Source organism: Melospiza georgiana, chromosome 3 (genome assembly GCF_028018845.1).
Source record: "Melospiza georgiana isolate bMelGeo1 chromosome 3, bMelGeo1.pri, whole genome shotgun sequence".
Classification (NCBI taxonomy): Eukaryota; Metazoa; Chordata; class Aves; order Passeriformes; family Passerellidae; genus Melospiza; species Melospiza georgiana.
Window position 1 is genome coordinate 84,064,947 of NC_080432.1, and position 18,985 is coordinate 84,083,931.

General features: G+C 42.4%; 1 protein-coding gene across 2 annotated transcripts in view; it reads right to left on the reverse strand.

Annotated features, from left to right (window-relative positions):
* FKBP1B (FKBP prolyl isomerase 1B) overlaps window positions 1–18,781 on the reverse strand; it is a 44,434-nt gene extending 25,653 nt beyond the window's left edge. Inside the window, exons 1-2 of one of the 2 annotated variants that reach the window (XM_058020359.1) lie at window positions 18,676–18,781; window positions 15,418–15,465 (exon numbers count right to left, since the gene is read on the reverse strand). In XM_058020359.1, coding sequence (XP_057876342.1) covers window positions 15,418–15,465; window positions 18,676–18,712 — 85 coding nt within the window. In that variant the 5' untranslated portion in view covers window positions 18,713–18,781. The remainder of the gene's footprint in view (window positions 1–15,417; window positions 15,466–18,675) is intronic. The other variant, XM_058020360.1, reaches the window with a different exon arrangement.
* Window positions 18,782–18,985: the final 204 nt, after the last annotated feature.

Below are 18,985 nucleotides of genomic sequence, written 5' to 3' on the forward strand. Positions count from 1 at the left end.
GTGAATTCCACCCATGGGAGGGCACCCTTTTGGTGGTGCCAAGCATTAGGACAAGAGACAAAAGGCAGAATCTGATGCACAGAAAGTCCCACCTGCACATGAAGAAGAGCTTCTTTCCTGTGCTGTGACTGAGCACTGGAACAGACTGCCCAGAGAGCCTGTGGAGTCCCCCTCACTGGAGATATTCCAGAAATGTCTGAAAGCAATCCTGTGCCATGTGCTCTGGGATGACCCTGCTTGAGCAGAAGTTGAACCAGATGAGCCACTGCAGTCCCTTCCAGCCTGACCCATTCTGAGATTCCCCTGACCATCACCCAGAAGCTGGAAAAGCAGGTAACAGCTTGATTGACACCATCTTTTAGTTGTCATTCATTTACATACAGGAAAAGGTATCAAAGATCCAGACACACAAAAAACGAAATGCAAAAGAAGAATAGTAACTGGCATGATCAAACCTAGGGAAGCAAATGAGTTCAAGTTCAAACATTGTTATGGGGGAAGTTGGACAAACTACCAGCCCAGCTCTAAGAATCCTGAATCTAGGAAGGATGTGAAGTCTCTGGGACTAATCTGCACAAGGAAAACACCACTGAACAAGAATGCTACCAAAGCTTCCAAAATACATGACAAAAGTGCTATTTAATGCACCTATATGCCAGAAGTGATCCTTGCAATTTCTTCTTCTGACTTCCTACTTTAATGGAAGCCACAGGATTTTCACTAAATAATTCCTGTTTGAATTAGAATCAATTAAAAGATTTCTCAGGGAGATGAAGTGATTGCAATTATTGATTGGTGTTAATTTATAAATCAGAATTGCCAGTTCACATGTATTCCTAATTTTCAGGTGAACTTGCAAAATTTCTCTTTCCAGCTATAATACCTTTATGTCTCTTGGTGAACTAAGAAATCAATTCAGTTGTCCTATCAATTTTTTATTCCCCATGTAAGTAGCAAACCATCCCTTAACCCCTGCTGAATAAATTAGACATTTTTTATTCAGAAAGGTCTCCCAGTACTTGTACCATCCTCATGTATCTTTACAGCATTGTAGACTACAGAACTGAGCACACTGTTTTTGAAATACCTGTGTGAGATCTCTGGCTCCCCTCTTTTCTCCTCAGCACTCCTGTTTCTATATTCATGGATTGCAGTCAGCTTTTTGGCCAAAGAGCATCTCAGAGTATGTGTTCAGTTGATAACCAACCACAACTCCCCAAGTCTGTCTCAAAGTCACTGTTTCACACGACAAAGTGCTCCTAAAGTGCACAGGAGTCACTCTTTGCTCTTCCACCTTCAAGTTTGTAAAGAGTTTAATAGCAAATGAAACAAATTATTTACTGGTGACAATATTAATTAATGATTCCTCTTACTGTGAATCAATGACCTATGGGATGAGAACATTTATTTAGGATGTCTCTATTAATTTTTATCACCTTGATATCTTCCTCCACTGATAAAAACATCACAGTGGAGCTGACACCAGACCATTTTAAGGTCTACTGGAAAGTCCTCTATTGAATAGGCCAATTTTAGATCCACTGGCATGAGTTTTTTGTACCTTTTTAAGTTTCTTATTCAGGGTACCATGAATTCCTTGCAGACCATGATGGGAAACCTCATGATCCTCTGTAAATGTTATCCAGCCATCCACACACCAACTCCTTGAGAGCCAGCTTGACAAGATTTTCTGCCAATGACCCCACAATTGCCTGTCAGTGTTTAAAAGGCATTTTGACAATGCCTTTAATAGTACCCCGTGATTTTTGGCCAGCTCTGAAGTGATCAGGCAGCTGGGTCAGATGATAGTTGTAGGTCCCTTCCAACTGAAATAGTCTATTCCATTTCTATGACATCCTAAATCAGAATTTTGTCACTATTACTCACCAAAAACACAGATGAGAAAGACCAGCTGAACAAGGTACAACACAGCATAATACATTTCAGAGCTGTAATACTGACACAAAGCAAGAGTCAGAATTTATTTTAAAATGTTTTGAACACTAAAAACCCACACTCAGTTGGACCTGAACTTTTTAACATTATAATCTAAGGTCTTCATACTGTCTTTATACTATGGCATACATACACCCGTATTAAAAAGAGATGCCTTCCTTGAATACATCTAAAAAAGAGGAAAACAAATTGTAAACATCCTCCCTAATCCATCTTAAATGTATAAGTGTTGATCCTATATTTAAGCTAACACCATAATCTGTTGTATAAGATATGCATCACAGTTAAAAAAAAATATGGTAAGCTGATTTTTTTTCCTAAGTTGTTTCCCCAGGTCTCTGGCAAACAGCAGGAGAAAAGCATCCATGGGTTGTGGCTTCTCCCCATAAAAATGTCCTAAATACCTTCCTCATATGAGGGGCCTGTCATCAAATCCATCCTCACTCAGCTAGGCCAAAAGAAGCATTTCTAGATTACCAAATGCTGCTTCACAAGGAGCAGTAAAAGGAAGGTTCAGCAAAACCATTTTTTCACTTTTAAGTCAGCCATGAATCTTTTGCAGGTGCAAAAGTATCCCCATCATCTTGTGCAGCACTGTCACTACTTCAGTGTAAGGTGGGTTCTTTAAATACTTCACCCTGGTAGTGCCTTTGACATTCAAGTTAATACCTTCATCAGGATCTAATGTAGTTCTGATGAATCCTGCTCAGTGACAGGTTTATACAGGTTATGCTCAGAAGTTACCCTGGCTGGTGATAATGATTCATTTTCTGATAAGAAGCTAATTAGAAAGGCTTGAAATTTGCAAATGCTCAGCAGAAGGGCAAAGTACTTCCTTTAAAAGTCATGCACACTGTATTAGTAAATATATTTATAGCAAGAATTCTTTCCCCATGTATAGACCCTTGTCTTCCTAGTCAAAATGCTCTCATTGTGCACCACAGTCTTAGCCCTGGAATGGTTGTCCACCCACAACTAAATAACTGTACACCAAAAATGTTCTTTAGTACCAAGTTTCAAGAAGGAAATTTTTTGTCTTCTTTATTGGAGAAAAAAAAAAGTCAAGCAAATTTATTCTGAGATCACTTCTATAAACAAATAACAGCAGCACTAGAGTCCTCACCACAGCAGTGTTATACATATGAACCATGCTAACCAGACAAATTTGTCCCAGCACATTATTGCAATGGAGAGATTCAGTTTGCTGTGGGAGGGGCCCCAAACTGTGCACTACTGGGAAGCTGGACAGGGCAGAAAGGGGAGAAGGAAGCAGAAATAAATACTCCCTCTTGTCCCCACAGGCAAGTCTTCTTTACTCTTCTCTACAACCACCCCAGTGCTTTGGCTCCCTACAGCACTGCCAAACTCCAGGCCTCCTGCAGTGCCAGATCACAAGTGGCTGTTGATCTTTCCATCACCCTGCACTTCCATCCTGTTCTCCTGATGTCCTTCACAACCACTTCTTCCCTCCTTCCTTTTCTTTCACATCATATTTTCAGCCCAGTTCATAGTGCAGCCCGTGCAACATTTCTACACACAAGACAGAGTGATGCTGAGGCAGGAGGAAAGAGCTGGGAATGTCCCTGCATCCCCTGTTTCAGCCCTGTCTAATCACACTGTGGCACCTTCAGTGACTGTGACAAGCAATTATGCTGCAGCAAAAAGAAATATTTTCAAATCAGGGCTGCACTCATATGTTCTTTTGGATGAGCTGAAAATCTCCACTGCTTCATCCTCTGAGGGAGCAATCTGAAAACAAATCTCAGCTTAACGTACTGCTAGAATGTGCTTAAGAAGCTGCAAAACAAATAACACTGAAAACTAACAAAAACTTGCCTGTGACTAAACAAACATACTAGAAAATTCTTATAGAAGTCTGTACAACTTGCTAAAGTATTGGGAAAAAAAAAATAGAAGAAGGGTGGTCCTGTGCATAGTAAGAGGCCAACAGGAGGGTTGGAAGTGGAAGGGCACACTGGGGACATTAATTTATCCACGGTGTGCCAGACAGTGTCCGGTTCCTCTTGGATGTCAGGCTTCTCAACATCAAAACCAGAGAACACTTTGCGTTTGTCTGACTTTTATCAGCTGACACCCTCTTGGCCTGTATTGTACAGCAGTTTCTCAAGGGAAAAAGAAGAGCTAAGATAAGTATTGCCCTGGTGGCCCCTGCTCTTTCAACACAGCTACTTGTCCACAAGACGTACAGAGGTGTCCAAAAGCTCAAGTGAATGTGGCAGGCACTGAAGACTGGGAGCTATTCTTATCTCACTGCCCTCTATAAACACAATGGCCAACCATGTCTCCTACAGCCTCATACAGCTGTCAGCATCTAAATGCTTTGTAGCCTCCAAATGGGCCAGTCCTGCAGTGACAGGCTGAATAATAGAAAGATTACAGGTTGTGTAGCTCCATTACAGTATGGAGGTGCTTTGCAATCAGTCAATGTTTCTTTTCACACTCCTGCAGGGAAAAATCCCAGCCCAAGTTTTTATTGCTCTTTTGCTGTAAGGAAAATAATTTCTCAGCTCTCCATCACCTCTGGTCCCCGGGTTTATAGCTCCACACTCTCTCAGGTCCAGGCTACTTTGTTTCCTATTGTTTTCCCAAATGCTTTAGAAACTTTTGAATATGAAGAGGAGCTTTGAATGTGCTACAATAGCAAGTCTTAGAAAAGCACTTCAGAAATGGTTTTGCAGTTTTAAGAAATCAATGTACTGCAAGCTTTAGTTACTTTATGAAACACAGTGAATCATTACAATCAAGTCCCCTGTTCTTTACAGCAGGGAAGGACTGAGCCCTTATTCTGTTTACAATGCTTACATAACCAATCAAATCTAGACTGGTTAGAGAAAGAGAAAACCTAATAAAAACTAAAGTATATAGTGGTTTTCCACAATTTATCTTAATTTAAATAGTTTGTTCTCAAAAGACAAACACTTTTTTGAGGTCTGGAAAAAAAATTAACAGGTCTTCTACAGAGCTGGTATGCCCTATATATAATATATATAGGTGGGTAATGCAATAGATAAGTGGGAAGGTAAATATAGTAGATAAGGAATTTAAAAGCCCATGAATTTTTAGCCTCAACTTTTCTAGAGGCTGACTTTGTGCCCTAGACACAGCACTTCCCTTCTGAATGTCCCTGTCTTTTAAAGGGGAGTAAACAAAAAAAGGTCTTCCTTTTCCAAAGCAACTTATGAATGAAGTGAGTAGCTCTTTGATCAGATTCAGTTTTCTAAGTTGTCCACAGGGGACTAATGATGGCAGTTCTTCATGACTGTATCAACTCCAAATTTGCATTTGACTCATACACATTTAAAACTCCCACACTCTCAGCCAGGGATTGCAAAAAATATTGAAAATGAGATGAGCTTTATAGTTGGTTTCACAAAGAACAAGTCTTAATGGCACAGGTAAGGATCATTTTGTAATGAGGCATTTCCACCCTGTTCCAATGACTTTTGGACATCTCTTCCTACAGTTAGAGGCCCTGGAAGTCCTCAGTGTTAAGACATAAAAGGTCAGGACTCTTGAGTTCCAGGCAGGAAAAGGTAGGACACGACAAAATGGGCACAGTCAGATGACAGCCCTCAGCCGGGCTCTGCAGGAGCACTGCCCACTGACTCAGCAAGCATCTGAACCTGTCCCTGCTATTTATTTGACGGAAGATGAGGTGCAAATGCTGGCAGAAGAAATCCAAAGGGCAGAATAAACTGAAAGCTATCAATGGGGCTGTCTGTGTTCTCCCAAATCTCCCCTGACAGAGTGGGACAGACATGGCCATAGTTTTCCAGAGCTGTTGCCAGCTGGCCACTGAGAGACACAAGGGTGTGGGGAGCTGTCACCCAGGCAGAGTGACAGAGGAGCAGCTCCTGCTCTCATCACTGGACAGACACTGCCAGAGAGCGACCTCAAGCACAAGCCAAGGTCAGGTGTTTCAGCATGACACTGCAGAAAAGCATTCATCTCTGTGAATGGCCTATGGAGCCCTACAGAGAAGGATTTGGAGGCACTGGTGGATGAACTGCTGGACATGACCTGTTAATGTGTGCTTTTAGCCCAGAAACCAAACACACCCTGAGCTGCATCAGAAGCTTTTTGGCTTTTTCACCAAAATTGCAGCTTTTACAAATAAGATAATTTATTTCATTTCTTCAAGCTGAAAATTGTAGGTTCCAGTCCGAAAATGGCAACACTTGACGATGATGCCTCAGGAACTTGTCCACTGTGGGACTCACCTTCTGTTTTCTTTTATGTACTCTAGATATGGCTACATTTCACTTCCAAAAGTATGATGTGCTCCTGTCTTCTTGAAAATCCCTGCCTGTAATAAAACCAGAAATTTATCCATAGAAGAGAACAAAAATGTAAGTTCCCATAAAACTGCAATCCCTATATATAGTATTTTAGTGTAATTTCCAAACAACTACATGTTTGGTTTCTCTTTGGGTTAGATTTTTTCTAACACAGTGTAAAAAATTTCAACACAGAGCTGCTACTTTCAAAGTTGCAACAGCAGCAACTTCAACAAGTTAGGAAGTAACAAAATATATATTCACTTCTGTCATTAAAAACTAGATAATGCCAATGTATCTGGGACTGTCTTTTTTTGTAGCAATCACCGATTGGAAAATTAACCCCTCAGGTGTTAGGTCTCTTCTGCTGTCCAGTAGGAAACCACCTTCAAAAAACAAGTTTTCCATTTGTAACTGAGAAAAAAAGCAAGAGAAGACAATCTTGCTAAATCAAGGTTGTCACATCATTAAATGTGCAAAGGGAAGTGAATTAGAGCAGGAAGAGACAACTAAGAACCAAATAACTAAGCAGGATTAAATGGAAAAGATCTGGAAGGAGTAACCACACTTGGGATATCATAAAATGAGACAGACGGAGATCAACAAATCAAATGTACCTCACAACCACTGCTGTAACCCTGAGTTTCAGAAGTCCCAGGGTGTTGGATGGGAGAGAAAGGACTACACTGCCTAAGTACATGGATCTGTCTTGGCTACAAAGATGCTCTGGCTCTGCCTGATGACGCCACAGCTACAACATTTAAGATCCCTCATGCTGAGTGATGTGCAAGGGAGTACAAGCTTCTGCAGCCAGCAGTCTTGAGGGAAAAAAAAAAATTAAGGAAGATTTACAGCGCCCTTGAGTAAGTAAAGCTAAATAATACGTCTCAACTGAGAGATGTTGCTTTCAATATAAAGCCCCCCCAGCCCCTGGCCCTGGTTCAGCAAGACTCAGCAGAACTCCTGCCAACACCAAGCTGCTGCTGCTGCTGCTTCCCGCGGCAGAGCGCACGTCCTCCGAGGCCGCCTGCTCCGCTCTTCCCAGAGCCAAAACGGGGACCATGTGAGCTCCTTGGCAATGCCCTCCCCAGGGATCTCCCACACACATCCCTGCAGCACTTGGACCGACACAGAGTGCTGGAAGGCTGCAGAGATCTCTGGCTGCACAGCATGTGCTCAGGTAATGCCCTGGGATGTGGGGTGTTACACACAGCCCCGCCATGGATCCACTGCGCAGGGATGACACCACGTGCTGAACAACTGAGAAAATCTTCCCCCTTCCACGCTCCCTGCCCAGCTGAGCTGCCTGACCTAGGAACAGTATTAAGCTCTTTATCTAATCAATAGAAAGAGAGGCATGTCCACAACCTAATTGTTCAGGTAACCCAAGGTAACTAAGCTCTCAATTTAGACTTCTTAATTAGGTAAATACGGTGATGTCAGTTCTACTTTGTCAATAAAGGGAGACAAGCCTATCACTGGTGTCAGCTGATAAGAGCTTCCCTTTGGCTGATGTAGGATCATTTGTACATTTTACACTAACACACACTATTCATTGCACAGTTTTTTCAACAACTCTTTGATTTTTGGCTGCATAAATTACTAGAAAATGATGTCATTCTTGTAAGGACCTGGAATTCTGATGATCAAGAATTGAGGCAAATCTTTCAGGTCTAAGTCCTAAAATACAGGTATGAGCTGTAAGCAGGGCACACTGCAATCACTCAAACTAAGTGGAAAGAGGTTCCAGAATACCTTGTCTGAAACAGCAATCTAATTGTCTAAAAGATGGCACTTTTTTGGATCAGCTCTGAGCTTTTAAAAACTTGATGAACAGAGGCTATTAGTTCTCTGGTACTTTAGATAATCTGCTTTGTGGCCTTTTTTTTTTTAATATCTCAAAATTCACTTTCTTGAGGCTTTTGTGAGGCAGGAGTAGGAAGTTTAATTATTCACTAGCAGTTTCATTTCTGTGCACAATGGGAAGAGACCATGATGCTACAATCCCACCATGAAAGGAAATCCTGTAAAGGCTAGCAAATGCTCCAAAATCAAAGGTAGCAGTCACCAAATCACTCAGCACATCTCATGCTGACAGAGAAGTCTCTGTCAGGGGAGAAAGTGTATGCTATCTTGAAGAAATCTATTTATAATCCTCTCTACTCTGCAAGAATTAAACTCCTCCTGTCTTCTTCCCAAACGAATACAAAACAGTGTTCATGGGCAATCCTGGACCCATCCCTTTCTTTGCCCAAAGCCCATCAGCAGCACTCCAAACAACACCTCAGTGCCATGGGGAGCACCCTTAAGGGGAGAAACTTCCATTTCTTAGTCAAACCAAGGCTTCACAGCTGAGGTTGCCAGTAAGAACACAGTTGAAATAGTTCAAGGTCCTTTTCTGATTCACCTATCCACATTAAATAACATCCAACACCACAAGTGATTTCAGTGAAACCAATGGGCACCATACATAGCAACACAGCAAAGGAGGAGCAACTGGGAAATTTGAGTTTATTACACTGATCCTTTTCCATCAGGCAACAATCTGGTGTGTGCAGTTTAAACTCACTCACTCTGCCACTGAAGCTGCTACTTTTTCTCTTTTAAATCTCTGAATCTTTTTATTCATCAAATCACTTTTTCACATCAATAGCCTCTTACAGTGAGTCCCAATGTACTTTCAAACATTAATTGCATGACAATTTTGAGAGGCACAGTCCCTTTTCCCATCAAATTTACAAAATGAAAGAGCAAGTAATATGCCTGACATCAGTCACTAAGCTGGCAGCAAAATGTGTAGGAGAAATCTCTTCTGCTCAGACTTTTGCTTCTGGACTCTGACCACTATTATGACTATCAGGCCAAAGTCACTGCTAAAATACTTCCAGGGATAACTAATCTATAATTAAATAAGCAGAGATGAGAATTTTTATCTCTTTACTGACAGAGTTTAAGACTTGCAGATTGTTTCTAAGGGGCAGCAAGACCAAATTCCTTAGGGAGGACTAAAACTACTTTTTATGATCCACCAACGAAAAAAGATGTTTCTAAGTGCTTAGTTGCCACCAAGATCTCCACAGAAGTAAAAGGCTTTCATACTTTTAAACCAGGGCACTAAATAAAAAAAAAAAAAAAAAAACCACAAAAATTTGGCAGTCACCAAAAGATGGACAGACATCACACTCCTCTGTTATATTGTATCTTGGGAACATGCTTGATTAAAGAATTAAATTCCTTCTAGGTAAGCAAGATTTAGCTGGCTTTAAATCAAGGTTCAATTATAATGTCTGTTACAATACAATCCTTATTAATGATAATTCTAATTGCAGTGTTCACTATCCTCTTCCAAACCCAGCTAGACAGCCTCCTGGAGACAAAGAATTTTGATTAAATGCCTTACTTAGTTCAATTTTCCTCTCAGCTACACATGCAGAGCTCCAAACTGAAGAAGCACAGATGTTTCTGAAAGTGGGGCCAGAGAAACAACAACCTCCTGTACTCACCTGGCACAAATGCTTGCACAAGGCTGATGTTCATCCAGTCATGCTCATAAGACAGATGACACTGTAAAGTTACTCTGAATTTACCTCAGTCTTTTTGAGAGTATGTCACTATAGACAAATCTCTGGCTATTACCATGTACACTTAAGGCTGAGTTGATTTTGATCCAAGAAAAACAGGCAGATCTTTTTGGCAAGAATTATTTCAAGGGAATTGCATTACATTTCTATTGTGTTAAATGGAAAATAGTGTTTTTAATCATGATAAATCAAGCATATTCTATGAATTACTGTTCATCTATATCTATGCAGTATGCTTTTGTTATATAAAGAGCTTTCAGCTTCACAGACATAACCATAATTCTCAACACTACACCACTGCCAAAGCTAAAGAAACAATATAAAGTAATTCTGGCAATATATGGGAAAAGAAGATGATACAAATTTGTCCTCAGACCACTAGGAAAAGAACAATTAATCATTTGTTCTGCTTTAAATAAAAGCCTGCTTCCTAAACCAGAATGAATTTGTACAGCTCAGCAGCAGCAAATGGAATAGTATTCATTTATTTCAACGTGGAATTTCACTTCACGCATTAAAACAATAATAAAAAAGCAATTTCTCAGTATATAAACATTGAAGTGAAGAGGGAGGTGCTGGGTTCTTCCCTCTGTGATCCAGGACATGTGGGAATGGTTCCAAGATGCTCCAGGGGAGGTTTAGACTGGACATTAGGCAGCATTTCTTCACTGAGTGGGGGGCCCATCGCCAGAGAAGTGGTTGATCCCCCAAATCAGTCAGTGTATAAAGGATTTGGACAATGACCTTCACTTTAACTTTTGGTCACCTCTGATGTTGTCAGGCAGTTGAAAGAGATTGTCATTTTAGGTCCCTTCCAACTGAAGTATTCTACTCTCTTGGAAATCTATTTAGTGCAATTTTGGGGCAATAATCCTACCTAAAAAGTCTATGAAAAATCTTCTGAGAGAAGTCCAGTTTAATAAATAATTAATGATAATAATTAATGATTAATAATAATTAATGATTATTTATTTAATAAATAAATAATTACTGTGGCTTTATAGTCTCACTCAAATAAATCAGTTCCAGCACACTAGAAACACTGGCTATCATCAGTTCCTTAAAATCAGAGTATTATAATCAGAGGAGAAAGATTAAGAGGTTAAGAATTTAGCTCTGCCACAAGCTACATGGGACAACACAAGAGAATGTCAACTCCAAATAACTTGGGAAAGAAGCTGCCCTCTCATTATCATGAGTAGATTTAGATTCAGTACACACAAAGCGGGTGTGAAGGCACATCATCATCCAGCAGGAAGGCAGAGAATGGGATTCAGCTTCCTGGAGGACAGGTTTTACCTCACAGTCTCCAGACAGAGCATATCCCTCCTCAGTGAAGGTTCTGTTGAGGGGCATTTCTAACTGAAAGTCACATTTTGTATCACGTTCATAAATCTTTGAAAATTCTACACTGCTAATTCCCATTGCCAGCGTCAACAAATTTAAATCACAGGAATCAAAACTGCAGAAAATGCCTAAATTCCTTTTATGCACTCCAGGACTAATTAGTTTGCTTGTACTACTGTCAGTGGTCCAATGTAACCTGAAGACCCAACCAAGATTATGTCACCATTACAGCAGGCATGAAGAAGGAGGCAGTTCATATCTCAAACTGCCTGCAATCTCTCTACAGGAGGCAGACAAAGTACAACTATCATTTTGCAGATGGAAAACAGAAGGAGTAAGCAGATTGCCAAAGGCTTTGAGAAGCTTGCTCCAGGAAATCTGTGACAAAAAACATGACATAAACCAGTGCTGCTGCAAGTTCATGTCAGTGCCAGTGCTCTGCCTTATCTATTAATCCCATTACAGTAATATTGTGCAGGTAACTTTTGAGACTCAACAGGGATGCTGGATGCTAAGAAGAAATTATTATATTTGTTATATTTGTTAACAAAAATAAGAATACAGGAACCTGACCACATTTTTCCATGGTATACTAAGACTGGGATTTGGTTTCATGTTCCATCACAGTACCCTATGTAATGTTTTATAATTATCTGGATATCTATTTGTGTACTTAAATCAGACTGTGCAAAGCTGAAAAATTAGCAGTGATTTACAGGACCAAAGTTAGGCACTAAGGCATTCTTATGAAAGGGCAATTAGGTACTTCTGAAGGGTAATCCAAAAATCCTGCTCTAATTGTAAAGCAGCAGAGCATTACTCCTAAGGGGGAAAAAAAATTTAAAAACAATCTCCTTAAATGAAGAGGTCCTTTCTCAATTGCTCCCTAGTGAGGTTGCACCTTCACTCCTGCTGCCACTGGAACTTAGGTCTGTTCCTTCAGACACCACGATGCTTTTGGGAATCACACCACACTGTACCCTGAGATTCTGTATCCAGTTGATCAAGGAGAGAATCAGGAAAAGCTGCCACATGTAACAGCCTAATAGCTGGAGTGCTGACAGCTGAAGTGTAAAACTCAATCACAGTTCTCCTTCATCTTGAGGAGATTCCAGTTCTCACCTCCCACTCCTCCAGAACATGCAGGGTTGTCAGACTAGAAACTACCCTGCTGAATCTCTACCTTGGTGATGAAGCATAAAATCCTGGAGGACAAGCAGACAGAGCTCTAAAGCTTTGCCAAACACCTGGAGTCCCAGCCTTTGGTCCTCTCTTGACTTTTCCTGCATGGACCACCAAGACAAGTCATACAGACAGCTTACTCCTAAAAAAATGGAGGTTGCTGTGGGCCTTTTACTCCTGCCCTCACTCTCTGCCATCACTCTTCATCACATGGTAAATGCATGTCTACGAAAGCAAAGGCAAGAGGGGAAATAAGACACTACAGAGCCTCAAAGATTAATAACTTGCTCTGGCAGAAGAGAACCCATTTTAGCCTCTCCTTTTGAGACAGGAGTAATTAGTGGGCAGACAATGTTTTTTTCTGTGCATGCACAAAAAACCAGGAGCCACCACGCTTGTGCTGAGGAGCTGTATCACCACAGCGTGTGTTGGTGATACAGAGCAGATGGGCCACTGCAAGAAGTTACATGGCCTGCCCAGCTGGCACCACCACATTGGAAAATCTTAGGATTAACAAAAAAGGTATTGAATTAATCCCCAAAGACAGGGATTGTACTACAACTCCTTCCATATCCCTGCATGAGTGCCTGCAACAAATACTCACCCTCTTGCCTGCTCCTTTCCTTGCCCATGGCTCCTGCACTCTTCACTGCTCGGTGTCCCAAGCTAGACTGAAGGGAGTGGGAAATTTCAGCTTTCTTCTCCCCAGGAATGTAATGGTTGCAGTTCAGGCTGTGGCAGGCAGAGTTATAACCCTCTACTATTGCAAGAGCCAGCTGGGGATAGGTTTACCATGCCTGAAACAACTTTTTCAGTTATTCACACCAAATGGGCTCCGACAGGCCGTGGTTTTGGCTCTCTGCTCTGCTTGATCCTGGATTCAGAGCTGTGCTCCAAGCACTCCAGTGAGGTCAGGCTTTTCTGGGGATGCAAACAATCTCTGGATCCTGACAGAGTCAGTCAGTGCATGGTTCCCCCATCTCCCATAACACAACACAGGTATCTGTGCCCAGCTCCAGAGTGCTACATCAGCTGGATATGGAGATCACTTGAGAGTTATACATGCTATACAGTACTAAGCAGCTCTGAAAAGCAGCATTTCTGGATTATTTCTGGATCATTTCTGGATCTAAGTATCTTAGTTTTTCCTAGCTCCCATTTTAGGTGCCAAGGCAGAGGTTCTGCATTTCTCTGCAGACTTCCCTCTAACTTAACTATACAATTCCTAAAGCAGGACTCAGAGGAGTGTGGTGAGGATAAGTATTAAACATATTGAATAAATAAGACAGAGATAATTCCAAGATAATTACCAGGCACATCCAGAATCTCATCAGTACAAAAAGAAACTGTACTGGATCCAGATAAAATTGTTTTAAACTAAAACTCAACACTTACATGTCATCTTATACACATGCTTTATAGTTCACTGGAAGGAAACACTTTATCCACTACCCATGGGCTCAACTTAAAAACATCATCACCAAAGACTGCTGGCAGCAGCAGTGGAACTGAGGTGATGAGCTTCCCTGATATCTGTATCTGATGAGCTACCCTGATATCTCTGGGAGGCAAGAGAGGTTACACAGCACCAGCAGCAAGGTATATGGAAAAAGCACGGTGTACACTAGAGATTGATTTAATGAGTTTTTATAAAGTCTTTTATGTCAAAGCCAGCTTACAACAGCCTCATCTAAGACTCTACCTAATATCAATAGCAGTATGCAGCATCTTGTTATCTTTTCACATTTCCCCATTCACACTCTCTGAAGTTATCCAGAAAAAATGTGCTTTGTGGGAGCCACCAGGCTCAATTTTTTTTTTTGCCTATTTCAGTTCTGACATTTAAATTTATCTTGAACTAACTAGGGGTGGGAGGTGACAATTTTATTTCATAAAACCTTTTGAAGTTTGGACAGGAAGAAAAACATCTTTAAGCATCTTCACAAAAATAATTTCAAAACACCTATTTTCATATCTAAGCTACAGAGAAATGCCTGTAAGAGCTGAGACTGGAATGGGAGACCCATGTGTTTAACATCTTCTAATTCAAACTAGAAATCCTCATTAGATCAAAATACTTTGAATATATAAACGCATATATGGGAGCTTAAACCCAGACAACCTCCACACCAAGCCAGTGCACTAACTCCCACACAACTTTCTGAATGGTGGTATTATTGAAATTATATAAAAGGTTTATTGAAAATACAAACAGGTTTATTTCATTAGTCATATTTATTGGAAAATGTTCCCATTTTGCTCCAGTTGTAGGAATCCAATACAAAGCTGAAGGAAAGCAACACTTACCAGAGAGAACTTTCCTATCGCCCTGAACCCTAGAGGAAAACATTGCTTCACTATCTAGGCCCAGATCAGAAGCTTCAATCCCTACATAACCTGCATGTTAGCTTCTTAAGAAAAATATCTCATAAAATGGCAGCTGCTGAAGTGAACTTGCCAGGTGGAGACTTGGACTGCAGAGATTTTTGCATCCCTTTGACAACTTACATAATTACACACAAAGCATAACACCATAAACTGATTTAAAGAACATTTTCTTCTTCAGCATAAGCAGCTGAATTAACCAGCTTACTACTTAAGATTAACACAAGTCCATAAAGCAGGTGTTTAAACAGACCTGGTATTGATCTCTTCAATCTGGAATGAATTTTACTGCCAATACATGGACACATGCTTTTAAGATATATACAATTATTAATTGTCTGTGTCAAGACAAGAGGCTGTAAAAATATGAACCCAGAATTTTGACTGTTTCATGCTAATTTCATTAGCTAATAAAATAGCTTAATGGATCAGGTCTGCAGCTTCTTCTGCAAAGCTCCCACCATTGAACGCTAGCCATGGCAAATGTGCCAGCAGGCACATCTACCTACTGTAGCCTGAACAGATCAGCTAGAAGCAAAATAGGCAGGAAACCCACCCAAGCATTATACAATGGATTATGAGTGGTAGAACACAACAAAAGATACAACAGACATCAGAAATGGGAAATCACTCTTGATGTGAAGCAGAACATCCAGAACATGCCTTACCTGTGTAGTGCACCACACACGTCTGACCCTTCTTTGGAAATGTCCGTCCTGTCAAAATTGTAAAAGGTTAATCTTTTCTTTTCTCTGATTGACCTGGCTAGGCAAGTTTATCTTTTAAGAGGAAAATGCTGAACTGAGATCTGGTATTAGCCATTTGGTTACATCAGGATACCTGAGACATCCACATGACAGCTGTAGGTATAAGCGGCTCCTCATACAAGTTGGAGCACAAGTCTTACAAGGAGTGCCTGAGGGAGCTGGGGGTGTTTGGCCTGCAGAAAAGGAGGCTCAGGGGGGACCTTATTGCTCTCTACAAATCCCTGACAGGAGGTTTTAGTGAAGTGGGGATCAGCCTCTTCTCCCAGACAAGTGGAGGGTAAAAGTGAGGGGAAATGGCCTCAAGTTGCGCTGGGCTAGGTTTAGATTGGATATTGGGAAACATGTCTTCACAGAAAAGGTTGTAAAGCATTGGCTTGTAAAACATTGACTGCCCAGGCAAGTGGAGGAGTACAATCCTTTCCAGTGTTGAGAAAACACATGCATATGGCATCTGAACACATGGTTTACTGGTGGACATGGTGGTGGTGCTAGGTTGATGGTTGGACTTGCTGATCTTGGAAGTCTCTTCCAACCTTAACAACTCCATGATTCTGTGACTACGTGTTACCAAATCACTAATATGCAAGACAGGAATGGGATGGTTTAGGGTAAAAGGTCCCAGTTTGGCTGCTGTTTAGCTCTTAGATAACTCTCCCTATATATGTGTGCATTACATATGCATTTACATCCTGTAAGTACAAAAGGACAGTCAAAACTTCATGGATTACAACTTTAAATATTCTCAGAATGTTTTTGCTATCATTTTTCAAATAAAGTCTCAGCCTGACATTGTGAGAAAATCCATTTGTATTCACATGTCTAATGCCTTCCACTCAAGAAAGACAGCTCTGTGAGGGCATCTTTAATTAGCAGGGATGGGTTTTACAGACAAAAGCAGTTTAATTTTGTAACATCAGGCAACAGTAAAGCAGTAGTACACTGAGTTCTTTTAAAAGCCTGGTAGCTCCTCCTAAAATGTTCATACTGAAAGGAAAAAAAGCTTACATTATTAGCTTGACAGAAAATTAAATTACCATTTCCATTTTACCTGTTCTAGGTACTGCTAAAGGCAATAAAAGCTAAGGGATGACTCTCAAGGCTCAATTAGGTGCCAATGGTGTATTAAAGATGCTAACCATGATTTCTCAAGGTTGGCCAGAGGAGTGCCCAGGTTCAGAAGAAATTAAATGTATCTATGAGGTTAATTATTAAGGAACATCCTTAGAAAGCCAAATACTGGGGATGGAGTTAGGTTGCCCACAAAAGCTGTGGATGCCCCATCCCTGGAAATGTTCAACATCAGGCTTGATGGGGCTTGGAGCAACCTGGTCTAGTGGAATGTGTCTCTGTCTATGGCAGGGGGGCTGGAACAAGATGATCTCTAAGGTCCCTTCCAACCAAACCATTCTATGATTCCATGAAATAGAATTGCTTAGTTGGCTTTCTGGCTCTTTGGTCAGAATTAACATGACAACAAGTTCTGCATTACAGGGCACCTCACAGGGTATAAACCAGCAGGTCACACACAAGCTACAGCCTTGGGGCTCATGTGCCAAAACCACATGAGCAGTACATGGCAGAGGGCAGGCTAACAGGATGAACCAAGATTTACAACACAAAAATTGAGAAAGTGGTGCTTCCAAGTGCCACCTGAACAGCCTTGTTCACTGGCTTGGCTGGCTGGAATATCCCTAGCTGCACCTTGCCCAAAATGCAGTACAGTAGGTATCTGGTATGCTAAAGTGGGAGTCATGTCTTTTAAATTCACAGCCATCTAAACCACAGGCAATTATCATATGCCAGTCTCCTGGGCTTCCTCTATTGACAGCAAAGAATTAGCAGTGCTTTGAGAGAAAGCCAGCCTGTCCTGAGAAAGGCAAGACAAATTATTCTCTGGAGATGGCCACAGAGAAAACCCAGAAGACTGCTTTAGATTAGCTAGCTAACCTGAGAAAAGTTATGTGAGATGAACCCTACATCCTGTAAAACAGGTATTATTAAAATGATCCACTATTATAGAGAGATCTGGGAAAAGCAGTTTCAGACCTTATGGACACACACTCTGCTGTGTGAGTTTATCACCAGCAAAGCCCATGCAGATACATAATTTCACATCAAAACCAAATTAAAAGCAAAGATGAGCAAGACCACTGACTCACTGTGGCTTTAGACAGTGTTTAAAGTCAGCTGATTTTGATTAAGACTTGCAACCAAGAGATCTAATCCATATAGCTTTATTTGGAATCACATATTACTTACAATGACAGCCTTGATCTATTCAATAGATAGAAAGTACTACTGTGAGGTAGTTCCACCCTCCTTCCTACTCCCAACTCAGCACCATTACTTATGTGGGTATAAGTATTCTTTTTTTACGTCTCTGCAACCAAGAGAAGAATTCGATCTCTAGAGCTAAACAGCACAGAGGGAGAAGCCAATTAAAAAGCATATACAAAGAAAGGAAATATACTGGGCCAAGAAACTTAATCTGCAGTCAACTTGAACGAATTATTTACGGTTGTACATCAGCCAACGATTAATACGATGTAGCTATTATATAGCTACATACGTATGCTAGAAATTACATTCTCTTAAAAAAAAAAAAAACAAAAAAAAAAAACAAAAACCAACCAAACAAAAAAACCACAAACACCTTATGGAATTATAATGCCAAGGAAGAGCAGAACACTGCGAATTGGCTCTCGAAAGCCAAGCGTGCGCCAAGGAGAGGCGACTGCCACCCGGGCTGCACATCAGCCCTCGCCAGCATCCCACGCTGGACCGGGAGGCGGCGGTGCCTCGCCGGGGGATGCTGGCACGAACGAACGGGCGGCAGCCCCGGCGAGGCCGGGCTCGCCACCGGGGAAAGTTTGGGCTCCCCGCCGGGCGCCGACCCCGGGCTCCGCGCTCGGGCCGTGCAGCTGTCAGCGGATGCCACAGAAACCCCGGTCCTCGCCGCCGCCGTGACCCCGGGCGGCCGCCTGGCCGCGCTCCGCCTCTCCCCACGGGGGTTCGTGCCCACGGGGCTGCGGGGGCGGCCGTGCCTCCCTCCGCCCCGCCGCCTCCCCGCTCCCCGCTCTGCCGCCGCCGGCTCCCCGCTCCCCGAGCCCCCGGTGCCCGGCCCCGCGCCGCAGGGCTGCTCCCCGCACGGCCTCGTACCGTCTCCCGGAGAGATGGTCTCGATCTCCACCCCCATGGCGGCACCGGCGCGACTCAGCCCCGCTCCGCGGCGCGGCCGGACCCCCAGTGCGGGCAGTGCCCCTGGGCAGGGCCGCCCCGCTGCCCGTCAGCGCCCGCAGCCAATGCGGGGCAGGGGCGGGGAGCACGGGCAGGGGAGGGGAGGGGTCCGCCCGCCCCGCTCCGAGCGCCCGGGGGCCGCGGGGACCAGGGGAGCCTCGCGGAGGGGGTGTCCCCTGCCGGCATCGCTCCCGCAGCCGCGGCCGTGCGGGGCATGCTGCTGCCATCCCCC